General features: G+C 40.9%; 1 protein-coding gene across 1 annotated transcript in view; it reads left to right on the top strand.

The window, feature by feature from the left end:
* The window catches only part of si:dkey-16j16.4, a 67,253-nt gene that overhangs the window by 27,031 nt on the left and 12,910 nt on the right, over window positions 1-27,312 (top strand). Inside the window, exons 2-3 of the mRNA XM_034159667.1 lie at window positions 12,854-12,935; window positions 16,301-16,818. Coding sequence (XP_034015558.1) covers window positions 12,854-12,935; window positions 16,301-16,818 — 600 coding nt within the window. The remainder of the gene's footprint in view (window positions 1-12,853; window positions 12,936-16,300; window positions 16,819-27,312) is intronic.

Below are 27,312 nucleotides of genomic sequence, written 5' to 3'. Positions count from 1 at the left end.
GTACATACGTTTTTTGACTGTGTGACTTCATTATCTGATTTGTGTGGGACTTTATTTTGAAGTCAGTCATAGTCGATCACAAATATTTTGCTGATCAGCACATGCTTTAGATCATCCAGCGAGGCTTCTTGGTTGTTGAGCTATCCAAAAAGTTTTTTTTTTTTTGACCATAAATTTCCAAAATGTAATGATTCTTCTAGGCTTCATAGTATTTGAGATTTTTACCTCCGCCAAGGAGGTTATGTTTTCGGTCACCTTTGTTTGTTTGTCTGTCTGTTGTCAGCAGGATAACTCAAAAAGTTTTGAATGGATTTTGATTAAATTTTGTGGAGTGGTTGGAAATGACAAGAGGAACAAGTGATTAAATGTTAGTGGTGATCCGGATCACGATCCGGATCCAGGAATTTTTTAAAGGATTCTTCACCATTGCGGGATAGGGGGAATTTTGACATTCTAGTTTCTAACTCCACAAAAACAAGGCAGAAAGGCTTGAAAAAAATTAGGGTGTAACATAGTCAAATGTTCTATCAAACAACAACGTTTGGTGATGATCGGATCCGGATTCCGGATCTGATGATCCAGAATATGCAAAAATATAGGGAAAATAGAAAATGTGTCAGTGTGAGGTGACAAATGAAGCTAGAGATGCACAACTAACACCAAATTGTAGCTGAATCTGTACTGTTTCTGTAAGGTGTCATCAGATTTGATGTAGCTTCAAATGTTATGGAGCTAGATCCAGAAGAAAACCGCCATTACCGAAAAATTGTTTTTATACAATAACTTTTGAACTAATAAAGACATAAAAGTGATTCCAAGTTCTAGTGGTATGTTTTCATGGTCAAGGATGTCAAATATAAAGGAAAGAAAAGTGTACACTTTTAAATAACATACATTTGTACATGATGAAATTACATGTGAATATAGTTTAGGCCAGACGTTTTTTGTTATTTGATTTACAGACATTTCCAATCAAAATTTTGTGTTGGGATTCGGAATAAAAATAAATTTAAATTTCTCCAGTGTTTGTACACAGGTATTTCGCAAATTCAAAATTCCTCAAAATAGGAGAAAAGTGTCTTCAACAACAACAGAGGTCAAAGCTGCAGAAGAGACCTTCATCTGGTCCCGAGAATCCAAACATAACATCACCTGCTTCTAAATAAAAGACTCTTTAAAAAGCAACTGTTATTTTTTTTAAAAGCTGTTTCATTTTATATTTTAACAATAAATGAATGGATCATTAAAAATGTCCATAAAATCAAAGTCAAAAGACATTTGCACAGGTAGAAGCTCTCCACTTATTGTGCATAAGTTTAAAACATTCACAATCACTAGTCAAACTCATATTTTAGAAATTATTCTGTCCTGATCACAACATTAAAGGCAATCGCATATTTTGATGAAATTACAAGTTGAAATGATTCAATTAAAAATAATTCATCGTGAGGCTTATGTCACAGAAATCCTACTTTACAATCACACTGCAGTCATTCTTAAATGATTTCCTGTTGCATTTATAATAAACATTTGTATTTATTTACAGTGTCTGTTTTTCTGGTTGAAATGAGATATGAATAATCTACCAGACTTTAAAAAAATGTACAAATTTCCATCTTATTTATTTGTCTAAAAATAAATCTCCAAGGTTACAGGTGGTTTTAATTTGCATTTATAATAAACATTTGTATTTATTTACAGTGTCTGTTTTTCTGGTTGAAATGAGATATGAATAATCTACTAAACTTAAAAAAAAAAGTACAAATTTCCATGTTATTTGTCTAAAAATAAATCTCCAAGGTTACATGTGGTTTTAATTTACAGATGAAGATAGGTTTCTAAAGAACCTTTTATTTATTTATTTAGCTATTTTATATATTACACGTTTTTCTATTTTATATATTACACGTGTTCTAAACTTTTTTTAATAGTAATCAGAAATTTTGAGGCTAAAAAAAAACATTTGCAAGGATTTTTCTTCAGAAAACTACTCTATAAATGAGCAGTCCTGTGACAAGCTTCTGTTTTGTACAGATCAGTGGTTTCTGCACTGATCTGTATGGAACAGATCAGCGGGTTTCTGCCACTAGTCTTCTGTGTTTTGGCCCGACGCGTTGTTCCTATTGGACAGCGCAAAGCTACGTCATAGCTCAGAGCGGCGAAAGTTGGATTGGGTTGAACTTTGACCGTGTCAGCCTGTCGACAAGTGGCAATGCGCGCTCACGTCGGAAGTGTCACTTTAGCTCGGCTTTTGACGTGACGCTTCTCATTGAAAATAATGCTTTGCGTTCGGCGTGAAAGGCCCTAAAGTGTGAAATGGCAAACGGAATTTATTTTTCATTTATCACTGGTCATGACGGAGCATTTAGTGTCTGCGGAAAAAAAAAAAACCCTAAAATTGGAATTTAAATTTATTTTAAAATGCCAAAAATCGTGTTGGCGGGTCCGTAAACCATAAAATAAAAAAGTCTGGCCTTAACACTGTGTGTATTGCTGTGGAATGTCAGAGCACAGTGTTGCCATTCTGTCACCATAATTTAAATATCCGTTCAGCCAAAGGCTGTTTTTCATGTACCTAACTAACAAACCGTAACCACATCAGATGTGTTTGAGTGGGAAAACACGAGCTCACAGCACATCGTTTCTCCTTCTAAGAATGTTTCCTCATCGTCTAATACAAAACAGCTGGAGCCTATTTAAACTTGAGAATATGCTTCAAGTTTTATTTGACAATCCCAGATGATATTTGCATAGTTGAGTTTTCCATTTTCTCTGTTGACATGAGCCTTATTTGCATAAGTTGTAATATTGCAGACTGTGTATTAGCTATTCAGTTTGTGGCTGACACTAATAAACAGGGCATCTGAGTTTGTGCCTTGAGGACCCAGTGACGGGCATATTAAAAGTGCATCTACAAGTAAACGGCAAGAACTACATTTCTACTGGTTATCAAGACGAAGGAAAGGCCAAATATGAGAGTTTGAAATACTTTGTAGAAAAAAAAAGCAATGCAGTTTCAGTTCAAATATGGACTTAATTCTGAAGCTATAGCTACAAAATATGCAAGAAATTCAACGGAATCTAGAGTTCAGATTCTCAAAAAGCAAACCACCTTGGACTCTAAATGGCGTGATTGATTCTCTGAGTAACCTGAAAAAAACAGTGTTGATGGCAGTATCTGAAATTAGAGCAAAAACAAAAAAACTTTATTTTTAAAGGTTCAAGTGAAGGTCCTTGTCACAGTTAAAACACAAAGTTGTGGGTGATTTATGAAGAATAACTGTGCACCTGACAGCACATGTAACATGATGTAAACAGTATGTACAGTTGTGCTCAGAGGTTTACATACCCTGCCAGAATTTTAGTTTTTGGCCATTTTTCAGCGAATATGAATAATAACACAAAAACTTTTTTTTTACTCATGGTTAGTGGTTGGGTGAAACCATTTATTGTCAAGCAACTGTGTTTACGCTTTTTAAATCATAATGACAACAGAAATTACCCAAATGACCCTGATCAAAAGTTACTTACCCCTGTTCTTAATACATTGGCCCCTTTAACATCAGTGACAGCTTGGAGTAGGGCTGGGCGATATGACCTAAAATTCATATCATGGAATAAATTGGATTCCTTCACCATAAAGGTATATATCGCAATATAAACTTAATTGTAAAAATTATAATGTGTTTCAGAATGGGTCCCTTAGCAAAGGTAAATTGATAAAAATAAATAAAAAATGACAAAAAGAACAAAAACAGATATAATGTAATTTTGAGAACATTTATTGTGCAGATTTCAAAACTGCAACTACAATTTGCCAGAAAGTACATCTAAGATGCAAGCCTAGATTTGATGTTTTGGTGAAAGAATTAAATACATTTATTTATTGTTGGGTCTGTGGCTGAAGGTCCACCTCTTGAACACTAGATGGCACATCTGCTCTGAATACTGGAAGTGCTTTCAGGACGGTCTAGGAGCGCTTTCACTCATTTACAAAACTCAACGTGAAACCACCAAAAAATAAATAAAAGTACTTAATTTACTCATATTTGAAGTCAGTCTGGGTAAATCATTGTTCCCTGGCTGATTTTGTGTTTCTGCTTTTGTTTGAATTCAGGTTGCGACGGAGCCTCTGCTTCCACCCGGAGCGATCGCTGAAATAAATAAACAATGGCTTTGCAAATATTGCGTGTCGCTGTCTCAATTTTGCCGTGTTGAGTGACAGAACTGCTAAATGTGGAAGACACCCAGGTGTCTCACTCCTCGTCTTGGTGAGAGACACGCCTCAGCTCAGAACACCTCCTCCTTGAAGTAGTATGTAGAACCTGTCTCAACGACACACCAGTAGCAAGTGAAGCAATTGCAGAGTTATGTTGACTTCATATAGAAGTCACTGGAGGTCACCAGAGGATGAGTAAGTGATCAACACTGCCAAGCTAAGCTGCTGCTCCAAGCAGTGAGCTACATATGCATCCACCCTCAGACATTGGCAATTAAGCCTGATTTATGCTTCTGTGTCTCTGCAGCCTTGCAGAGAGCTTTGTCGCTGTGTATCCTCTCTGTAGTCTGTGTACATCCCAAAAATTGAAACTACACATCTAAACAACGTTGACCGCAAGGGCTGTGTTGGTCACTTTTCTGGTTTCACTCATTCCTCTCCCATCATATTTAAAAGTTTTTGCAGTGCGCACACCGATTACATTTTGATCATGGATCAAACAGAGGAACGTTTGGCAGGAAAGTCCGCAAATATGACCAACTGTTTAAAAACTACTAAGGTGCTCAAATGTCATGGATGGAAATTGCACGCAACGTTGGTTTGGAGGTTGATGATTGCATAAGAAGTGGAGCTTATTGAGGGACAAATTGGTCCAGAGTTACGGATTTAGAGAAGCATAAATCAGGCTTTAAACTATGTCCTGTATGAATCAGTGAACCATCCTGAAACATTGAACTCTGCAAGTACAAAGGTGCCCTCTGCTGGGCTATGTCAGCCTTGTGTTGGAGACAGGAAAAGTGGAACCCTGGAGCATGGCTTTACCGGCGTTTCACAGATATTTTTGTGAATCTGCTTTGTTGGGTAGCATCAGCCACTTCACGGCATAGTGTGAATGGGCCATTATGACCTTAAGAGCAGAATGAAGCTCAGTCAGCTGGTTCCATCTATGTGCATTGTGTTCCGTAATACGCAAACTGCCACATAACTGAGCGTGTTCACATGCTGGCAGTAAAAAAACAAAACAAAACAAAAAACAAAGATCTGCTATTTCAGGCGCAATTATTGTTGCTATGATGGTATTGAAGCAAACCGGCGAATAATTATGTTGCATTCTGCTGGTGGAATTAATTATCTTAATTATCTGGAATTTAATTGTGGGTTTCTTTTCATTCTGTGTACTATAAAATTATGACGCGCCCGTCCACAGTAGGACCATTTAAAGTGGTAACACGTGTCAGTCTCATGAACTTGGCTGTCAGTTTACATGAAATTTATTGCAGCCTTTACATGAACGTGATATTAAAATATATCAGCGATAGTAATGATCAGGAGTTGCACTGAAGTGTACTTTGTGCTCAGTGCAGAACTATAGCCGACCTGTTACACTTGAAAACATCTGTTCTTAATGAAACCAGCACAATGTAAATGATAACTCTTTAAATATGACTGCCATTTACAGTGAATGAAGTGAACTTGTAGCTAGTTCTGGCAGACAGCTTGAACTACGTGCTACTTTATACGCCAAGATGCCCCATTCACATAAATACCACATACAGTGAGGAAAATAAGTATTTGAACACCTGCGATTTTGCAAGTTCTCCCACTTACAAATCATGGAGGGGTCTGAAATTTTCATCTTAGGTGCATGTCCACTGTGAGAGACATAATCTAAAAAAAAAAAAAAATCCGGAAAACACAATGTATGATTTTTTTTAAATAATTTATTTGTATGTTACTGCTGCAAATAAGTATTTGAACACCTACCAACCATCAAGAATTCTGGCTCACACAGTTAATTTTTCTTTAAGAAGCCCTCTTATTCTGCACTCTTTACCTGTATTAATTGCACCTGTTTGAACTTGTTACCTTTATAAAAGACACCTGTTCACACACTCAATCAATCACACTCCAACCTGTCCACCATAGCCAAGACCAAAGAGCTGTCTAAGGACACCAGGGACAAAACTGTAGACCTGCACAAGGCTGGATGGACTACAGGACAACAGGCAAGCAGCTTGGTAGAAGACAACTGTTATGATTATTTATTAGAAAGTGGAACAAACACAAGATGACTGTCGATCTCCCTCAGTCTGGGATTCCATGCAAGATCTCACTTTGTGGGGTAAGGATGATTCTGAGAAAGCTCAGAACTACACAGGGGGACCTGGTCAATGACCTGAAGAGAGCTGGGACCACAGTCACAAAGATTACATTAGTAACACATGATGCTGTCATGGTTTAAAATCCTGCAGGGCAGCAAGGTCCCCCTGTTCAAGCCAGCACATGTCCAGGCCCATTTGAAGTTCACTAGTGACCATCTGGATGATCCAGAGGAGGCATGGGAGAAGGTCATGTGGTCAGATGAGACCAGAATAGAGCTTTTGGAATCAACTCCACTTACCATGTTTAGAGGATGAGAACAACCCCAAAAAAAACATCCCAACCGTGAAGCATGGGGGTGGAAACATCATACTCTGGGGGTGCTCTTCTGCAAAGGGGACAGGACAATTGCACCGTATTGAAGGGAGGATGGATGAGGTCATGTATTGCGAGATTTTGGCAAACAACCTCCTTCCCTCAGTAAGAGCATTGAAGATGGGTCATGGCTGCGTCTTCCAGCATGACAATGACCCCGAACACACAGTCAGGGCAACTAAGGAGGGACTTTGTAAGAAGCATTTCAAGGTCCTGGAGTAGCCTGGCCAGTCTCCAGACCTGAACTCAATAGAAAATCTTTGGAGGGAGCTGAAACTCCAAAACTGAAAGATCTGGAGAAGATCTGTATGGAGGAGTGGACCAGAAAACCTGGTGGAAAAACTACAGGAAACGTTAGGCTACTGTACCAAATATTAACATTGATTTTCACAGGTGTTCAAATACTTATTTGCAGCCATAACATTCAAATAAATTATTAAAAAATCATACATTGTTATTTCCGGATTTATTTTTTTAGATTACGTCTCTCACAGTGGACATGCACCTAAGATGAAAATTTCAGACCCCTCCATGATTTCTAAGTGGGAGAACTTGCAAAACCGCAGGGTGTTCAAATACTTATTTTCCTCATTGTATCTCCTACTATTTACATTATCCTCTAAAACATTCCCTATAAATTGAGCGGGCTATTTAAGATGCAAGTTTCCCAGCTCCCCTGCTGCCTGTCACTTCACATCGCTGCTGCTGCTGTTCGGTTTGAAGTAGTGGCATTCTTATGTTACTTCATCTTGTTTTTTGCACTGTTAGCACTTTTTGTTTGAACATGTCTTAATTAGACTATTTTTGCATTCATCTCAGCCTGTGGATTTTTGTTGTGGCTTTCCAGCCCAGTCTATTTGGTGTGCAGGTATCTTTTTTGCTGACTATACAATTTTTTTCCTCGATTACTGACGCGCCAAAAAATAAAAATATCTTTGATGCCCCAAGTAGATGCAGTTCAACGGTGTTGCTGCTGTTTTCTCTCTTAACGTGGATCAGGCATTACCTGTTACACCGTTGCCATCTTCCTTCATGAAATGAAGCAGCACTTTGGACAAGAACTTCTTTTGTGCCATGACTCTTCGTTGTACTTTTCCAGTAGCACAGTGCAGAGTTTGTGGTGAGATGTACTGTAGAGTTTGATATCAGTCAATGAGGCTGAAGGAATACAATTCTGATGGATTGGACAGTTTGGAACCAGTTCTCCATTCCTGCCCCTAAATGAGGAGGTGGGTGGAGAGCTGAACCATCCAAATTAGTACAATTCGGGTCTTGTGAAAATGTGAGCTGCGCAAGGAGGTACACTGGATAGACATCAAAACATGACACCTCACTCCCCTGAATCCACACAAAACCGAGATTTCCATCAGTTTTGGGAACTATTTTAGTGGAGCTAAACCAGCCCTTTGTTTGGTTATTCTAACAAGTCCAACTGCAGCAGAGGCATGACTTCTTACAAACCGCAACACCAGTGTCTGATAGAATTCTGAGAGCAGTCTACGTGGTTCTGAGGTGTTGCGTAGCCACAAGAGGGGAAAAGATGTCTGAAAAACAGTAATGTAGCATCTGCTTTTTGAACTGTGGAGAGATCTGGTTGAGGGAGATTTAGTAGCTTTTGGTATCTCAAGCCCAACTTGTCTTTCTCCATAACTGTCGAAGAGATGTTGTAGAGACAGATTCAGTGACCCCCTGTGATTGAAGGAGGTTCTTGTGGTTTATATAGCTTCTCACCTGTCTGGGTGCTTCACCCCATAATCCACGGCTCACACTCGCTGTGTGGCCACAAACGCCGAAACGTGGTGAGTGGAGTTGACTGTTAGCAGTAGTACAAGTACTTTAAGCACTTTATCTTGTGTTACAGCCTCATCTGCTGTACAGATGGACTGGGAACAGATTCTACCATGATGGAACACTTTTTGCTTTGCCCACAAGTTCAGCACATATTGAATTTCTTTTTTGGCTGTACTCAGACCTTCTTCCAGGGGAAAGCCCTGTGGAGGCCTGTGGACAACAGCAAAAAGATGAGGCTTTGATAGCAGCTAAAAACAGAACAGCAGCACACCTGTGGTGAGTTTAAAAAAAAATATATATATATTAATATATATATATATATATATATATATATATATTAATATATATATATATATTAATATTAATGCTTCACTTCTACCCCAAAATGCACACAGTCTCTTGTTGAGTACGACATGAGATAAAAGCACAAATAAAACATTCCTACTTATCAGTCAGGTACGTGCTCGCCACATAAATACACAAGTTATCCGTTCTTCCTTCTCACACACGGGGGGCTTATCCAGTGGCAAAGAGGACCCCCCCCCCCCCCCAACACCCTTAGAGTAATGGTCCACTTCTGAAGACATTTTTTTCCATATACTACTACTACTACTACTACTACTGCTAATAATAATGTTTTTAACAACTGAAGTGCTTATCAGTATTACTCTGTGCCTTAGTTTTACTGCAGTTCTGCACTAAGTGGAATTGATGAGTTACATAAAAATATGTTTACTTAATTGAAGTTTTCTGTATAAATATAGTGAGATGTGAGGTACTATATTTTTAAGCAGTGTCTAAGCTAGGACATGACTGGGTCTGTTTGGGGTTCTATCTTTGAAGTCAAGTCAGTCAGGCTGAGAGGAGCCATAAATATGGAAATTAAGGCTCTTGGGGATTAGTAATCTTAAACGTGACATCACAAACGTGATGTCAATTTGGGATAAAGGCAAGGGAAAGGTGAAAGTTCACTGTACTGTCAGCTGTCCACTCTGCTGACTTATGACTGCTCGGCCAAATATCCCAACTGTCATATTGTCAAGTTTGCTGTGGTGGGACTAATCTACCCACAACAACAAGGCAGAGTACCGTCAGGGGGTTCAACACCTGGAGGTGAGGTGCAGAGCCAAGAATCTCTGTATAAATGTGATGAAGATGAAGATAGTGATCGTGGACTTCATAAGGAGTACCCCCCGTACATTGCAGGCAAAGCTGTACAGTTGGTCTCCAGCTTCAAGTACCCGGATCTGCACATTACTGACAACCTCACCTGGTTCAACAACACAGCCAGCTTACTGAAAAGGGCTCATCAACACCTTTACTTTCTGAGGAAGTTGAAATATGTTGGTCAGGACATCCTGACCCAGTCCATCACTGTGCGGTACGGTCACTGCTGTGCAGCGGACAGGAAGGACCTGCACCATGTGGTGAAAGCTGCACAGACGATCTTTGGGCACAACCTTCCTTGAAAACTTGACCTTGAACATTTATATAAGCAGTATTAACAACATAAATGTATCGATATCTTGATACGTATCGGACGTCCAATGATGCATATTGTATCAAGTTTTGAGAAGCGGTATAGAGCGCTACTGGCTATGTCATAGGCCGGCTCTGGGTTTACCGTGCAGAGTGAAATATTATGTCGCCTTACCGCTTCAGGGTATCTCCATCTGTTTGAATGGGATGTATAGTAAAATGAGAGCAAAACATTCAATAACAGAGAATTTATTAAAACAAAATACAAATGCAGAAAAGAGAACATAAAAGAAAGTCCAAAATGGATCCAATTCCAAAAAATGTCCCCAAATTTTTTAAGTAATTTGAAGCACTGTTCTATTGTGGCATCCATTGGACCAGCCACCCCCGGAGGGTAGTTATGCATCCATCCATTGGTCCTGTAGACACTGACAGAGATCCTGGTCCCAGGTCCATCTTCAGCAGAAGTATCTCAGACAGGAAAAAGTAGTGCAGAATCAGTCAGCTGGAGCCAACCGCACCTAAAGTACTAGTTAGCAGTAATACAGCAACAGAGAAGCAGAGCGGGTACTAATGTGGTTGCCAGCAGCTTGTACTTTACTTCACCAACAGACCCAAAATTTAGGTCTAATGAGGCTGAGACCTGCTCCCTTGTTAATAGTGCTGTTTAATGGGAGAGGAAAACCAACCAGTCATTATGGAAAGTAATATAGTTGCAATACAGTGCATTATGAGAGTTGATTATTAATGAAGGCCGTGTGGTCACATGCACAGCATGATATCTCATCATGAAACTGCTCCAGTGAATAATCTTCTTCCAGATGGAGCCCTACTTGCAGCAGTGTTGAGTGTGTGTGTTTCAACTTGTCACGCTTCCATCTCCGATTGCCCACAACTTCAGACAATTGTTTTTCAAAATTAAGGGGTGATTCATATCCAGTCATAATAGTTACAAAACAACAATAACTACATGCAGGATTTAATAAATTTATTTAAGCAACAGTTTCAGTACAACATGAACAATGTCTTTGAATTGCCCCTTGGGGACAAATAGTTTTCCTGAATATTAAATCTTTATATAAAATTACCAACAATAGCTGTTGCAATATAAAAATTTTAAACAGCGCTACTTGTTTTTCTCCAAGTTGCACACCAGCTTCTTCAGAAAATTACTTTTCTTTAAAATGTGCTTCACGTGTGATACATAAGTCAAAGCCTGGAACTTAATTGTTAGAATCTGCCAAAATAATGGACATGAATGCAACATGTCCACATACAAGCTTTGAATTTCAAATGTGTACACATTCATACAAATTGTCACATTGTAATTTGTAAGAAAGAATTCGTTAATTTTTTTTATGCCATAATTAGTGCAAATTTATAGGGTAGGTTATAAAATGATTGTCATGGCAACCAGTGAAACAGTACTCAAAATAATGTTGACAAATAGGCTTTTTATATATAGTCAGATCAATAAAAGCATCATTTTTACCCGAGGCCATCAAATATGGCCTTCGGGTGTTGCAAAGACTTTGCAACTGTCTGTCTGCTCAGCATAACTCCAGTCCTGTTACTGCCAGGGTCTTCAAATTCACAAGGAGCGTTTTTGGGACACAAACCTTGGACAAGTTGAAAGATGGCTAACCTTGACCTATTTTAAGGAGTCCAGGCCACATTCTTTCTACATACTTTCATTGATTACATGCTTATACAGCTGAGGGTATTTTAGCATTGTGTTATATTTTAAAAGTTGTAACATCTTTAATCGTATTCTCACTGACAGAATACACGCTACATATACAAAATTTTCGTTTATAACTGTAGATTAACATGCAGGCATATTTACTTTTAAGCACACGTCTCTTCTGACAGCATCCTTACCCCATAGGTCTTGGATGATAAGATTCCATTAACTCATTTAAAACCAATCTTAGAACATGTCATGTTTCTACTATCATAATTTGTAATGTGTTTTAAATTTGCTTTATTTAAAGGTTTTTTTTTTCTATCTTCATGTATTTGGTGTTTAGACTTTTAATCTGTCTTCATGTTTGTTTGTCTTTTTTAAACCTAACACAGACACCCCCACGTTCTTATGTAATAATTTCAGTCTTTAAAATAATCACACATCTAATGGTGTTTTATTTGTTCCTTGTAAATCCAGATCTCTGTACAGTGCCGATCATAAGATGCATGTAAGATGTTTTAAGATTCTTCAGGTTCATATTTAACAATGTCAATTTTATGTAAACCTCAATTTTGTATGTTTATCTTTTATTTTATGTAAATTGGAGATATTATGCTTATTGGGGGCCATTTTCTATGTGCTGCAGAGGAGGTCACACAACAAATTTTTAAAATTCAGCAGAAGGTGAGACTTTGTGATGTGTTTGGTCGATTTGTATTTCACCTCAATAACCTGCTAGTGAGCCGTGTGCGATATCCAACATTAGAATTCACACAACTTGAATTCAGTGCCGTTGGCCTTGTTTTGGGCTTTGAAGTTCTGGCTCCTTTCTCTTGCGAGGGTGCATGGATGTGTGTGTGCTTTAAGGTAGGACACAGTGTTGTTTCTATGTGAGTAAGCACGCATGGAAAAGCGCAGATGGCAGCTGCTCAGCGAGGCCTCAGAGTGGTAATTACTGAGTGTGAGGTGCATTACTTAAACTCTGAGTATTGCAGACTGCAGGGTATCTATTGTTGCTACCGCTATAAACCAGGAAGGGACCATCTGGTTTGGGATGTGGACATAAATGTAGCATTAGAGTTGAGCACAAGCTGACTTTATGCACATTACATCCTTAGTCATATTAAAACATTGTTTGACCAGGGTCATTGTTAGACAGCAGGTGTCCTAAGCATACTTGCATTGTTGTTATCCTTTTCCAGATTTCTTACCACGGCGGTGTTGAGGGTGGAGAGAGTGATGACTCAGAGGGTGAGAACCAGGAGCTTGCACAGATTGATAGAGGTATCTTTACCCTACTAAACCACCTAAACTGTTATTAATGATGACCAACTTGTGACCCATATTGCTGGTTATCATTCCTGCACTATTTGACAAGTCATCAAATGATCTAATTGACTGAGCAATCTAGCGTTGAGTATTGAGAACCGGTTCTTTTCGAGAATCATTAAGAAATGATTCCATCCATCGACATCACTAGTCTTTTTGTTTAGGGCCCCTTCACACATAGTGCGAATATGTACAACTCAATATGAACAGATCGCATGAGTGAACCACGCAAACATCACACCGACGGGCAGGCGTGCACAATGCCTCTGCGACAGATCGTGCATGCGGGAACACAGTGCCAGCAGCTCAGCTGCTGGCGATGTGTAGCCACATCGCGCAGCTGCTGTGAAAATAAAAAGAAAATTAGAAATTACATGCCACCGACGGGAATTGAACCCGCACTTTCCAAAAGCTTTGATTGCCAGTCAGAAACTTTATCACTGAGCTACCATCACTGGCCTGTGAAAGGTGCGGGAAACTGTGACATGGATGTATTTTAAAAAAATAAAACCACACACCATATAAAAACACTGCATTTTATTGAATCCCTCTTATCAAGCGGGCAAAACAAGTATGATCCATCTGTTCCTCTGTAGCTGACCCATGGGCACAGACGTACAGTCATGAATGAGAAGCAGGGTGCTCTGATCATGTCCACATCTGCTGGCATGTGTCCAGCTGGATGGTATGCCGCAGAACTGACACCGCGTCATGTGGAACAGAGCTCACGTGGGTGACATGACAGTCAGATTGCCCACTGTGTGTTATGATCTGACAGTCTGTTTCAACCTGGGGGCAGCCTGTCAATGTGCGCAGCGTGGGCACGCTGGCTCGCTGCAGCCTGTCGCCACAGTGATATGTTTTTATTTATGTCCACGTAAGGACAGCAAGCAGACACACATCACAGTGGACAGTTGTTAGTCCATGACCGTCCAAACACAGTACGCGTTGTCCAGCTGTGACGTCCAGAACCACAGATGTCCACTGCCGCTTCTGTTGGCGGCCACACCCTCTGTCAGTTCAGCGCACACACCAATGTGTCACTTTGTCTGTTTGCAAAGCCACACTCGTGGGGCACTTAGACAGATTTCACATCCAGCTCGACAGTGATTGTCTGCTGACTGTCATGTTAACAGTGCGAATGGCCACACATTTTCTAAGTGCCATGCGAGAGGTGTTAGATGTTTGTGCGTGTCACCAGGAATGTGGCCGACACCTGCTGCGAGAGGGTTCGATGGGTTCACACAGCGCACATTCTCTTTCAGCCGCTGGTGTGCGCATATAGTTGTAGCAACAGGTGTATGAGGCGTTAGAGGCAGGGATGATTTTAGACGTTGTGCATACGATTCCTGCTTCATGCGCACTTTATATATAATTTGACCAAATTCGCACTATGTGTGAAGGGGCCCTTAACGATTCCCTTATCGGTCCTTCAGAGCGGCCATTGTGTTTAGGGTGTTTATCAAGACAACTATCAGTTCTCTACATTGATTGCAAGGCCCTGCAGCGGGTCTGTAATCAACCGCATCTGCAGCGGCTGGGCTTGAAGCTTGAACCAATGAAGCAGTGCGCTGACCCGCTGCTTTGTTGGTTCTTTGCTTCCCTGCTTTTCAGAATCAGCAAGTCAGTTTCTTAACCCCTCACAAAGCCATTTAAAGATGTCAATTGTGAGTCAGTTTTGTGTGAATTGGAGTGACTAACTGGGACTCTTGTCTCGCTGTGGGCAAGAAACGAGACTCGTCCTCCATTCCGTTTGTACCACTCCAAACACTGCACCGCTGTCTTCCAAGTCAAGTTTGAAATTAATAAATATAACTTCGTTAAATATCATGAAATTAATAACTTCAAAGTGAATCGCCGTTTTAAATCAAATGACACCTCTTTCCAAATGCTGTAATACAGACAACAAACCAGAACATTTTTTTTTTCTCCCAAAATGAGACGCCGTCCGTGTTTTATGAATTACATCCTGATGTGCAGTGCAGCTGGCTGACCTCAGCTCAGAGGTATGGAGTTACTTTTTCTGCTATCAATGTCTGAAAAGAAATTCTTTTGACAAAAATTACAGATTTCTATTTATGTCCAGAGATCAAGGATCCAGTGACCAATTTCATATTTATTTACTTTAAGACTCAATAAAATGTTGTTGACATAGAAAACCTGTAAAGCCTACTTTTAGTACACAGAAAATTCACAGTAGGTATTGATAAGGGAATCAATAAGGAATCAGATAGATAAGCGGATTTGATAATCGCATTGATATCTATAAAATCTTATCAATACCCATCCCTAGAGCAATCAAATAACTAGATAATGCAGAATCACAAAATTTATCTTGCAGTGTTTAAAACAAATTAAGTAAAACAAGTAAGTTGCCAATAAGGGCAAGGAATACAAATGTTTGGTGATTTCAGTCAGTACATCTTATTTTCACTAAAAGCCCAAACGGTGCCACATTTGAGCAGTTTATGTTGCCATCTAGTGGGCAATATGAGCATTTCAGTGCTTCTGTACATTTCCTACTTGAAACCCCAAATAGAGTTAAAAAGGCATTTCTTAATGTCAAAATGCATGACTTCTTTTTTTGGCAGGCAGAGTCTTGACCTCCCAGTATTAATGTATAAAAATTTAGATTTGAGAGTTTTACGGGTTTTGAGTAGAAGGTTTTACCAGACAGACAGACAAACAGAGGGTCAGCATTTTTTCTTAATGAGCACAACTTATTTGTGAATAATAAAATAAAATTTGTAGCTCCGTTTATTGGTTTCCATTCCATTTGACTCAACATTTTCACCAAATGTGGTATTCAATAAATAAATACATAAAAATCCCAATGCAAAAATGTAATTTTAAAATTTTGTTACCAACACCCCTTTATGTGGAACTGCCACTGACATTTTTAAAAATATGTTAAACAAACTATTTTAAGTGTGAAAATGTTGTCTGGCTTTTTTTTTATTCAAACATTTAATGGTCTGAATTCTGTTCACTAACATTCTGGTAGATTGAGTGCATTATCAAGCATATCAAGACCTTAAAATCTTCCATCACAAAGCAAATAATTGATCCTGAAGGCTACATGCCATATCACATGTTTCTTAAAATGTTTTAACTTTCCTGGCTCCACACCTTCAATGGTGAATTGCTTCTGTTCAAGATCAGACCAGTCTTCTCACCCACAGTGGTCAAAATGGGCCCATTACAGTCAAACAAACCAACAGTCATAACCTGCTTGGTAGAAGTCGTACATATTGTTGAAGTTTTGCATTGCAGCCACATCTCCACCTTCTCCTTTGTCATTTCCTGATTTCCTCCTCTAGAGAGAAGAAGGAACTGTGCACTCACCCCTTTGGCTACCAGCCAGCAGCACAACCAGGGCCCACTCTCTCCAGCCCGTTTACGATGCCTCCGCCTCCTCCTGGATGCCAATCTGGATCCTCACTCTTCAGAGGAAGAACTTGAGAAAATCAGCTGTGGAGACAACAGGAAGTGGGTGTCTGCACTTCCTCAGTGTCATAGCGACCACCACAGTAGTGCCTCCAGTGATGAGGAGGTGCGGGACCTCTGTGGTTGCAAGTCACCAGCTGCCTCTGCCAGTCCTCTAGTTGTACCGAACAGTTGCCTGGCCAACTCTCCCAGCCCCGTGCTCTTCAGCTCCAGCCCACCACGCAGCCTCAGGCCACCCCCCATGCGCTTTCAGCTCCAGGTGGTTCAGCCAGTGACGCGACCTATTATCCTGACGCACTTTGACCAGTCGGTTGCCCCTTACCGGAAATATCGCCAAAGCTATAGCGGGGAGCCGGGGAGGCCAAGTCTAGACCTGGAGAAAATGCAACAGGTTAGTAGTCCGAGCTACAGCAGCACACTAAAATAAGGTGAACTTATGTAGCCTTAAGTGTTATTTTATGTCACCATAAAATAATAAAATGAGACTGGCGGCTGAAGGAGCATTCAGGAGTCTAAGAGATTTATTTTTGGTTGAAACAGAAACTGACGTACCAAAAGGTACAGCATGAAGTGCACTCTCAGAGCCTGCTGTCTTTCCATTCTCAGAGAGCTGTTTTAAAGCTCGCCTCCGTGACAAATCAAAATCATCATGCAAACATGGCCTTTAGCTGGTCAGGGCCATGATTAAATGTTTAGTTGTAAAACTGGAGAAATACAGCAAGGACAAAGATCTACAGGACTACTGTAATGCCATCAACAGTTGCACGTGGTGTACCGTCCGATGATTTTCTTAAAACCATTTAAATTTTTCTGAAATGTGTTCTACATTCCCCCCAGCAGCCCGAAAGGACAAAAATGACATTGTGCACATTTCTCAATTTACTGCTGAAAAACTGCTTTTTTGTACACAAAGACTTTCATTAAACTTGAATCCTTTTAAAGGTCCCCATGGCTGCCGAGAAAGGTAAGAAATTGTTGGCCGATGATTTTCTCAAAAACTATTAAATAAAAAATTTTAAACAGACATGCCTTGGGGACTGTCTGGCCAAAGTAAGTTGGACTGTTAGATTGAGTTCCCGTTAGTAAGTCCCTTTGGCTGCTCCCTTGTTTTCAGTAGGTGTCCCCACAGTAGATCCAAGGTGGGTCTGTATGCTGATTTGGCACAGGTTTTACACCGGATGCCTCTTGAAGAAATATGGCAGGGGTGAGGTTTGAACCAGGAAGGTTCCTCACTGAAACCAAGCGCACTAACCACTTGGCCACCACCCCTGCCTTAGACTGAGTCCCCATGAACTCCCCCATTCCCTGGACCCCAGAATGGTAATACATACAGATCACTTACAAATGCTACTTTCTCCATATCTGGTCAAACGTCAGGGTCTGTTGATCCTATTTTCACACACTTCTATTTCCTGGTTTAAGTTGTTTTTAGATTTAATGGGGGGGGGGGGCATTTTTTAAGGGATTTTTTTTAACACACTTGGTATCACATGGGATCAAAAAGCTTTTCAACCTACCATCCCTGGTTCTCAAGACCAGGCACCTAAGTGGCTCTACTCTACTCTCTTCTACTCTTCTATTTTACTCTTCCTTTTTAGATATTTAAATATACAGTAGTGTTCAGAATAATAGTAGTGCTATGTGACTAAAAAGATTAATCCAGGTTTTGAGTATATTTCTTATTGTTACATGGGAAACAAGGTACCAGTAGATTCAGTAGATTCTCACAAATCCAACAAGACCAAGCATTCATGATATGCACACTCTTAAGGCTATGAAATTGGGCTATTAGTAAAAAAAAAAAAAAAAGTAGAAAAGGGGGTGTTCACAATAATAGTAGCATCTGCTGTTGATGCTACAAACTCAAAAGTATTATGTTCAAACTGCTTTTTTAGCAATCCTGTGAATCACTGAACTAGTATTTAGTTGTATAACCACAGTTTTTCATGATTTCTTCACATCTGTGAGGCATTAATTTTGTTGGTTTGGAACCAAGATTTTGCTGGTTTACTAGTGTGCTTGGGGTCATTGTCTTGTTGAAACACCCATTTCAAGGGCATGTCCTCTTCAGCATAAGGCAACATGACCTCTTCAAGTATTTTGACATATCCAAACTGATCCATGATACCCGGTATGTGATATATAGGCCCAACACCATAGTAGGAGAAACATGCCCATATCATGATGCTTGCACCACCATGCTTCACTGTCTTCACTGTGAACTGTGGCTTGAATTCAGAGTTTGGGGGTCGTCTCACAAACTGTCTGTGGCCCTTGGACCCAAAAAGAACAATTTTACTCTCATCAGTCCACAAAATATTCCTCCATTTCTCTTTAGGCCAGTTGATGTGTTCTTTGGCAAATTGTAACCTCTTCTGCACGTCTTTTATTTAACAGAGGGACTTTGCGGGGGATTCTTGCAAATAAATTAGCTTCACACAGGCGTCTTCTAACTGTCACAGCACTTACAGGTAACTCCAGACTGTCTTTGATCATCCTGGAGCTGATCAATGGGTGAGCCTTTGCCATTCTGGTTATTCTTCTATCCATTTTGATGGTTGTTTTTCGTTTTCTTCCATGCGTCTGTTTTTTTTTTTTTTTTGTCCATTTTAAAGCACTGGAGATCAATGTAGATGAACAGCCTATAATTTTTTGCACCTGCTTATAAGTTTTCCCCTCTCCAATCAACTTTTTAATCAAACTGCTCTGTTCTTCTGAACAATGTCTTGAACGTCCCATTTTCCTCAGGCTTTCAAAGAGAAAAGCATGTTCAGCAGGTGCTGGCTTCATCCTTAAATAGGGGACACCTGATTCACACCTGTTTGTTCCACAAAATTGACGAACTCACTGACTGAATGCCACACTACTATTATTCTGAACACTACTGTACCTTAGTATACTAGCATAGTGCCATCTTAGAATTGGAATATAAGATATACCTTACTGAATTTTCATGGACCATTTGGGGTTGGGGACCCTTTAAATGTTGGACTTGCTGGTCTGGATCAAGAGATTTTACATTCTACTGACAGGACCCAATAAGTCACTTTGCCAGCTTCTCTGAGTAGCGGACAATTTATATTAGTGCTGTAGCTACTGCTAATAAACATGTGACACGACCCTCATCATTTTATTTTTATAAATTTGCATATGCAAAAGGAGAACCAAGCTTCAGAGGTACTGCTACAGTCATCATTTTGGCAGAATGTGAGGGCCTCTTGTTTGCTTATCAATGATTTGTTTGAATTTTAATATTCTGATATTTCCCTCGGTTACTCTGTGCCTCACAGAAAGTGTTAGAAGTCTCAAACAGCAGATGAGACTTCCACTTCCCACTGTGCAGCGCAAACAGAACTCCAAACACACAGAGATGGCTCTGCAGACGGCCCAACGCATAAACACAAGGCCACGCAAATGTGCACGCTCGTGCAAGCAAACAGTCTTCCCTCTCTGCAGCCGGACGCTCTCCACCACGGTGGTCTGGTTGGAGAGCGATGAAGGAGAGGGAGGCACGGACAGCAGATGTCCGCCCTCATTTCTCACAAAGGCTGGCGAGCAGGGGGAAATGATGGAAGTGTGGAGGCAGAAGGAGAGGATTAAATAAACAAAGCTGCTAATGAGTCATGGAGACGCTGGTGCAGTAATCATTAAAATCCAGTGCTGTTGTTGACCCACACGAAACTCAGGAAAGAGGGTGCGCTTGTAAAAAGAGACAAACTGCAGGTTTTGGGGCTCCGAATGTCCAGGAGGTTTTCAGAGGAGGAGACCACATAATGACAGGCAGCAGGTAGCAAAATAAGAAAGAAAAGAGAAACGTGTTTGTGTGTATAATTTCTTTATGTGTGTACATGTGAGTATGTATGTAGTACATTCAGTCGAGTGGAACGGGAGGTGCTGCGGGGAGCACAATAGGGGGCCTCCTGAGAGCTGCAGGCAGGATCTGCACTCCATTAACCCTTTAGACGGACAACCTCCAGTCCCAAAAAACATCTGCACCCTCACATCACACAGCAGTTGGTGGAGAGCACAAAGACAACTGTTGATGTAAGATGTGAAAACCGCAGAGATCTTGCGTGCAGCGGAGTTCATACGTTTACATACACCTTGGTTAAAATCTTTCAGGGCTCTCTGTCTCTCTTTTGTCTCTCTCCCTCTTTGTCTTTCTCCCTCTCTGTCTCTCTCCCTCTTTGTCTCTCTCCCTCTCTGTCTCTGTCTCTCTCTCTGTCTCTCTCTCTCTCTCTGTCTCTCTCTCTCTGTCTCTCTCCCTCTTTGTCTCTGTCTCTCTCCCTCTCTCTGTCTCTCTCCCTCTCTCTGTCTCTCTCCCTCTCTCTGTCTCTCTCCCTCTTTGTCTCTGTCTCTCCCTCTCTCTGTCTCTCTCTGTCTGTCTCTCTCCCTCTCTCTGTCTCTCTCTCCTCTCTCTCTCTGTCTCTCTGTCCCTCTCTCTCTCTGTCTCTCTCTCCCTCTCTCTCTCTCTCTCTCCCTCTTTCTCTCTCTGTCTCTCTCCCTCTCTGTCTCTCTCTCTCTCCCTCTGTCTCTCTCTCTCTCCCTCTGTCTCTCTCCCTCTCTCTCTCTGTCTCTCTCCCTCTCTCTCTCTGTCTCTCTCTCTCTCTCTCTGTCTCTCTCCCTCTCTCTGTCTCTGTGTCCCTCTCTCTCTCTCTCTCTCTGTCTCTCTCTCCCTCTTTCTCTCTCTCTCTCCCTCTTTCTCTCTCTGTCTGTCTCTCTCTCTCTCTCTCTCTCTCTGTCTCTCTCTCTCTCTCCCTCTGTCTCTCTCTCTCTCTGTCTCTCTCCCTCTTTGTCTCTCTCCCTCTCTCTCTCTCTCTCTGTCTCTCTCTCTCTGTCTCTCTCCCTCTTTGTTTCTCTGTCTCTCTCTCTCCTCTCCTCTCTGTCTCTCTCCCTCTCTGTCTCTCTCCCTCTCTGTCTCTCTCCCTCTCTGTCTCTCTCCCTCTTTCTCTGTCTCTTTGTCTCTCTCCCTCTCTGTCTCTCTCCCTCTTTCTCTGTCTCTCTCTCTCTGTCTCTCTCCCTCTTTGTCTCTCTCTCTCTCTGTCTCTCTCTCTTTGTCTCTCTCCCTCTTTCTCTCTCTCTGTCTCTCTCTCTCTCCTTCTTTCTCTCTCTCTGTCTCTCTCTCTCTCCCTCTTTGTCTCTCTGTCCCTCTCTGTCTCTCCCTCTTTGTCTCTCTCCCTCTCTGTCTCTCCCTCTCTCTGTCTGTCTCCCTCTTTGTCTCTGTCTCTCTCCCGATTTGTCTCTCTCTGTCTCTCTCCCTCTCTGTCTCTCTCCCGGTTTGTCTCTTTCCCTCTCTGTCTCTCTCCCTCTCTGTCTCTCTCTCTCTGTCTCTCCCTCTCTTTGTCTCTGTCTCTCTCTCTCTCTCTCTCTCTCCCTCTTTGTCTCTCTCCCTCTTTGTCTCTCTCTCTCTCTCTGTCTCTCTCCCTCTTTGTCTCTCTCTCTCTGTCTCTCTCTCTGTCTCTCTCCCGATTTGTCTCTCTGTCTCTCTCTCTCTCTGTCTCTCTCCCTCTTTGTCTCTCTCCCTCTTTGTCTCTCTCCCTCTTTGTCTCTCTCTCTCTCTCTCTCTCTCTCTGTCTCTCTCCCTCTTTGTCTCTCTCCCTCTCTGTCTCTCCCTCTCTCTGTCTGTCTCCCTCTTTGTCTCTCTCTGTCTCTCTCCCTCTTTGTCTCTCTCCCTCTCTGTCTCTCTCTCTGTCTCTGTCCCTCTTTGTCTCTCCCTGTCTCTCTCTGTCTCTCTCCCTCTTTGTCTCTCTCTCCCTCTCTGTCTCTCCCTGTCTCTGTCTCTCTCTCCCTCCCTCCCTCTCTGTCTGTCTCTGTCTCTCTCCCTCTTTGTCTCCCTCCCTCTCTCTCTCTCTCTGTCTCTCTCCCGATTTGTCTCTCTCTGTCTCTCCCTTTCTGTCTCTCTCCCTCTGTCTCGCTGTCTCTCTCCCTCTTTGTCTCTCTCTGTCTCTCTCTCTCCCTCCTTGTCTCTCTGTCTCTCTCCCTCTCTGTGTCTCTCCCTCTTTGTCTCTCTCTGTCTCTGTCTCTCTCTCCCTCTTTCTCTCTCCCTCTTTGTCTCTCGCTCCCTCTCTCTGTGTCTCTCTCTCTCTCTCTACACCTCTGTCTCTCTCTCTCTTTGTCTCTCTCTCTCTTTGTCTCTCTCTCTGTCTCTCTCCCTCTCTCTGTCTCTCTCCGTCTCTCATCCTGATTGTGTGATTATTTGTTTTTCACCAACGCAGTCGTCTGCGGTGTGTTTGTCTTAAACTGAGGTGTTGTTAGGTGCAGTGCCGCTGCGTTAAGGGATGAGATCATCGAAAACATGGTGTAAAGTTAAGTGCAAAGCTCTTCTATTCATTCATTCATGTTTCCAAAGCAGAAGGTTCCTGGTTCAAAGCCACCCCGTTCTCCTGCAATGTGGAGTTGCATCAGGAAGGGCATCCAGCGTAAAACTTGTGCCAAATCAACATGCAGGTCCACCTCGGATCTGTTGTGGTGACCTCAAGTGAAAACGAGGGAGAAGCTGAAGGGACTTACTACTTTTAGAACCAGTGTTGTAATGTAATGAAGTAGAAATACTTTTTTTAATCATACTTAAGTAGAATTTTGACGTATCTGTACTTTACTTCGTTAATTACATTTCTCATGACTTTCACTTTTACTCCACTATATTTCCTCAATAAATTGTATACTTTTACTCCCATACATTTCCCTTAAACATCTTCGTTACTCAGTCCTGGCTGGCATGGCTGTTTCATTTATTTTATTTGAAATGTTCACAGAGAAGCGCTGCGTAAAGGACCAGGTCAGATTCATACCTTCTCACTGTGAGGCAACACTGCTAACCACTAATCCCACATGCTGCCCTCTGCTATTTATATATGGCACAATTTTCAGATCCACCTAAGGGCAGTCTCCCATTGACAATTTTTGTCCCTAATTTCTATCCCTATTTCAAAATTGAGGAAATGAGGCCTGTTTTTTTTTTTTTAACAGCATAATTTGTGCTGCCTATCATTGTATACCTTGAGTGTACCCAGATATTGCCGAATACCTGAGTACTTGATTCCCATTACTCGTGCAAAATGCTACTTCTGCATTTTTCCCCATACTTTAAAAAAAAAAAGAAGCTAAAACGTCACCGTTAAAACTGTCTTCTGTTGAAGTGTGTGACATTATTTTCATTGGTTTCATGTTGCAGTCGATGATCAGAATGAGGTTTCAATTCAGAATACAGTACGTCCCAATTACTGCATATTGGACCTGATTGTCCACTTTTACCTACTTATACGCAACACGACACCGGATCTGCATCACTTAAGTCCAGGTATTCACATTGTGTGGATCAGGAATAACCTCAACACCCTGAATTATTTAAACATGTTTAAAACTGAACTGATTTCTTACAATGTTCTACAGTGCTACTTTTACCACAAATTATACAGTTTTTATACCTTGTTTGGGTATCTCCCCTCCCGCTGCCCCCTTTATTATTTATTTTTTGCAGCTAAAACACAATTGGTTATCAAAAATTGGCTATTGCAGACCGTTTTTACATACAGTAGTGTTCAGAATAATAGTAGTGCTATGTGACTAAAAAGATTAATCCAGGTTTTGAGTATATTTCTTATTGTTACATGGGAAACAAGGTACCAGTAGATTCACTAGATTCTCACAAATCCAACAAGACCAAGCATTCATGATATGCACACTCTTAAGGCTATGAAATTGGTCTATTAGTGAAAAAAAGAAAAGGGGGTGTTCACAATAATAGTAGCATCTGCTGTTGACGCTACAAACTCAAAACTATTATGTTCAAACTGCTTTTTTAGCAATCCTGTGAATCACTGAACTAGTATTTAGTTGTATAACTACAATTTTTCATGATTTTTTCACATCTGCGAGGCATTCATTTTGTTGGTTTGGAACCAAGATTTTGCTGATTTACTAGTGTGCTTGGGGTCATTGTCTTGTTGAAACACCCATTTCAAGGGCATGTCCTCTTCAGCATAAAGCAACATGACCTCTTCAAGTATTTTGACATATCCAAACTGATCCATGATACATGGGATGCGATATATAGGCCCAACACCATAGTAGGAGAAACATGCCCATATCATGATGCTTGCACCACCATGCTTCACTGTCTTCACTGTGAACTGTGGCTTGAATTCAGAGTTTGGGGGTCGTCTGTCTACTATTATTGTGAACACCCCCTTTTCTACTTTTTTACTAATAGCCCAGTTTCATAACCTTAAGAGTGTACATATCATGAATGCTTGGTCTTGTTGGATTTGAGAATCTACTGAATCTACTGGTACCTTGTTTCCCATGTAACAGTAAGAAATATACTCAAAACCTGGATTAATCTTTTTAGTCACATAGCACAACTATTATTCTGAACATTACTGTAGGTGGGTTCACAATATGCATATAATCTGCTTGTACATGACTGAATGTATGTGTGGTCATGTTCCTCTTCTTCACTGCTAGATTCAAAGGTGGGTAACACCCAGATGGGGGTGGGGCTGGCCATGGGAGGGGCAGTGGGGAACTATCTATGCCAGATGAGATACGGAGGAGATCACGTGGATGGAGATGGAGGAGTAGGATCAATTTCCTCACCTGAAAACCTGTCACTTTTGACTCCTCCTCTAAATACCAATGCACCAAAATCGAGGGTACATACATGGCTCTTAAGGGCCATGAGGAATGACAATCTGATTGGTTTAATTCATATTACGCCCAAAAAACCCTCTTTGTACTTCAGATGTTTCATGTTGTGTAAACATGAAAATGATGTTCTACATGTTCCAAATGCTCTTGTGCTAAGGTGCTAGTCCATGTGCCATATATTTATCAAGATATCAGTTTTCATGAACTGTGTGTTTTCCATTGTATCAAAGAGTATATGTATATATTTAAAAATAACTACAGGTTGACCCTTAAATACAACCAAAAGTTCCCCATTTAACCTGAATTATACAAATACTCACTCAAAAGCTCATCGACTTCCATAATCTTCATTCTCCATATTATTCCATTATATTATCCCCACCTGACTGGAAAATCACTAAGGGCCCTTGGGCAAGGCCTTTAATCCCCTATTGCTCCTGGTGTGTAGTGAGCGCCTTGAATGGCAGCACCCTGACATCGGGGTGAATGTGAGGCATAACTGTAAAGCGCTTTGAGCGTCTAATGCAGATGGAAATGTGCTATATAAATGCAGTCCATTTAACATTATTAAACAGGTGGGTGTAAACCTTTGTCCCACTGTATTTTGTAACTTTCCTGAAGGCGGTGTTAAAGGGTCAGATGGTTGTCAGTAGATCACTCTCCTAATCCTTAATGCACACTAATCCAGATCCAGTTAGTTAGATATGACAGGGTCCTTGTTGACCTAATTATCACAGAAGAACAACAGTTAGACGTTAATCAGACCGTGTCCTCCTGTTGGAGTTGTATGAGCATTTTGCAACACACAAGACACAGGTACTGTGGCTGAGTCTGTAACCAGACTGTGATCTGTAACATGTACAGAGGAATATGATCAGAACATCTCATGTAAACACCATGATCTAAATATGGTTTCATTCAGAATAACATCACATTATTGTTGTCCATGTAAACAGAGTCATTGACCTTGATGTCTGGGTTATAGACTTTGATCTGGACCCACATTTTCAGGAGGATGTGCTTCTAATGGTCGGTCCTTCTACCTTGTGGAATATCTGGACATGATGTACTCTGATAGGGTCTTCTGATGTTTCTGTGTCAAGCCCCATTGTTAGTTTCACGGATATACAGTAGTGTTCAGAAGAATAGTAGTGCTATGTGACTAAAAAAATTAATCCAGGTTTTGAGTATATTTCTTAATGTTACATGGGAAACAAGGTACCAGTAGATTCAGTAGAGTCTCACAAATCCAACAAGACCAAGCATTCATGATATGCACACTCTTAAGGCTATGAAATTGGGCTATTAGTAAAAAAAAAAAAAAAAAAAAAGTAGAAAAGGGGGTGTTCACAATAATAGTAGTGTGGCATTCAGTCAGTAAGTTTGTCAATTTTGTGGAACAAACAGGTGTGAATCAGGTGTTCCCTATTTAAGGATGAAGCCAGCACCTGTTGAACATGCTTTTCTCTTTGAAAGCCTGAAGAAAATGGGACATTCAAGACTTTGTTCAGAAGAACTTGCTCACAGGGGGTCGTTTTGACCGTTGGGGTTTTTCATGATTATTGTATGGCCTTGCCTTACAGTGTAAAGCGCCTTGGGGCAACTGTTTGTTGTGATTTGGCGCTATATAAAAAAAAAGTTGATTGATTGATTGAAGAACAGCGTAGTTTGATTAAAAAGTTGATTGGAGAGGGGAAAACTTATACGCAGGTGCAAAAAATTATCGATTGTTCATCTACAATGATCTCCAGTGCAATGGACAAAAAACAAACAAACAAACAAAAAAAAACAGACGCATGGAAGAAAATGGAAAACCATCAAAATGGATAGAAGAATAACCAGAATGGCAAAGGTTCACCCATTGATCAGCTCCAGGATGATCAAAGACAGTCTGGAGTTACCTGTAAGTGCTGTGACAGTTAGAAGACGCCTGTGTGAAGCTAATTTATTTGCAAGAATCCCCCGCAAAGTCCCTCTGTTAAATAAAAGCCATGCAGAAGAGGTTAGAATTTGCCAAAGAACGCATCAACTGGCCTAAAGAGAAATGGAGGAATATTTTGTGGACTGATGAGAGTAAAATTGTTCTTTTTGGGTCCAAGGGCCACAGACAGTTTGTGAGACGATCCCCAAACTCTGAATTCAAGCCACAGTTCACAGTGAAGACAGTGAAGCATGGTGGTGCAAGCATCATGATATGGGCATGTTTCTCCTCCTATGGTGTTGGGCCTATATATCG

The sequence above is a fragment of the Thalassophryne amazonica genome, chromosome 19 (genome assembly GCF_902500255.1).
Source record: "Thalassophryne amazonica chromosome 19, fThaAma1.1, whole genome shotgun sequence".
Taxonomy (NCBI): domain Eukaryota; kingdom Metazoa; phylum Chordata; class Actinopteri; order Batrachoidiformes; family Batrachoididae; genus Thalassophryne; species Thalassophryne amazonica.
This window is presented reverse-complemented; position numbering and strand designations above follow the sequence as displayed.